The sequence below is a fragment of the Trichinella spiralis genome (genome assembly GCF_000181795.1).
Source record: "Trichinella spiralis strain ISS 195 chromosome Unknown Scfld3407, whole genome shotgun sequence".
NCBI lineage: Eukaryota > Metazoa > Nematoda > Enoplea > Trichinellida > Trichinellidae > Trichinella > Trichinella spiralis.
The window spans coordinates 1-1,311 of record NW_003530346.1 but is presented as its reverse complement, the minus strand read 5'-3'; the positions used below and the strand labels follow the sequence as shown (position 1 = coordinate 1,311).

The following is a 1,311-nucleotide window of genomic DNA, read 5'->3' as shown; positions in this document are numbered from 1 at the left end:
AACAAAACAACAGTTGAGGGTTACACGGTTGATCAATTCATATAAGAAACATATACGCAGTGGGAAAAATGTATAAGCTAATAAATGTACGTTAAATTATGTCATAACATGGGGTGGATAAAAATGAAAATTTTATTGATACTACAGTCATAGCACCATTTGTTACGGGAACTACCAAACGTTCTTAGTGTTAGTGCAACTCGAACTGTGTGATTATTGTTTAGATTTCAGGGATAGAGTTTAAACTAGATGTTGAAAAGTTGTGATGAGTAAAACTTGAGGATGTAGATGATAAAAAATGGTCTGGAGGTAAAAAAGATGACGGTAAAGTGAATATTCCTTTATTCGATGGTGAACCTGGACTTTGTGGAGCGTCCTTAAATCCTCGTCCAATAACATCTGCAAATGTAGAAAAAATCGAAAAGGAAAACACTAATTAATCAATCAGCAAGATATCTCAGAGAAGAATAAAAAAATTCAAACTGCTCACTCATGAACCATCTTTTCCTTGGGCTACGTTCACTAGCCGAAGCACCACTGTCGACATCACTAGCCGAAGCAGTGTCGGCATCGCTTGAAGATTGGGGACTTTGTTTTTCCAAATTTGTACTCTGCACTTTTCTTTCAAATCCTCTTCCATTATTACCATGCGATAAACTGCTCACAGTGATATTTGTTGCAGTTGCGACTTGTTGAACACCACTCTTATTCTTGACAGCGTTATTAGCGTAGGTTGTATTACTATTATTAGCAGCAGTAGCAGTAGTAGCAGTAGTGACAGTAGTAGTAGAAGTAGTGGCATTGGAAGATGTGGTTGCAGAGGTAGTAGCAGTGGTGCATGGAACTTGTACGGTTGGAGTGTTGGCAACGGTAGCTGTGGTATTAATGACCAGACGTTGACGAGGTTGTGTCCGGGGTGCTAGCTTCGCATTCACGGTGCTTCCGAGAGATAATTTTCCTCCGGCAGTACGATGCAACGTACCCCTGGGTGGTCGAATAAACGAATCCGAAGTTGGCGTCGAACTGTTGTCACTTCCCCTTCCGCTGCTCGTCGACCTAGCCACCACCAAGCTTGCTCTGCACGGCTGGGTCAGCTGCTTGGGACAAGGGGAGACGATCAGGCCGACCGTACTGTCATGACCGCCAGACTCGTAACCGGACGAGGTCCGTTGACTTGGCGAATGAGAGCCTCGGGCGGTGAATTTCGGAAACCCTGGTATTGACGAGAGACATGCAACGGCGACTTGACACGAACTTGATGACACGGATCGACCTTCTTTTCTTTGATCGCCGTTGCCAACAGCGGCCAGG

General features: G+C 44.1%; 1 protein-coding gene across 1 annotated transcript; it reads right to left on the bottom strand.

The window, feature by feature from the left end:
* Positions 1-851: 851 nt before the first annotated feature.
* Positions 852-1,273, bottom strand: Tsp_14320 (conserved hypothetical protein; the record flags this gene model as incomplete). The annotated part of the gene is made up of 1 exon (XM_003367942.1): positions 852-1,273. A coding segment is annotated over one exon (422 nt), but the record flags the coding sequence as incomplete, so codon positions are not given.
* Positions 1,274-1,311: the final 38 nt, after the last annotated feature.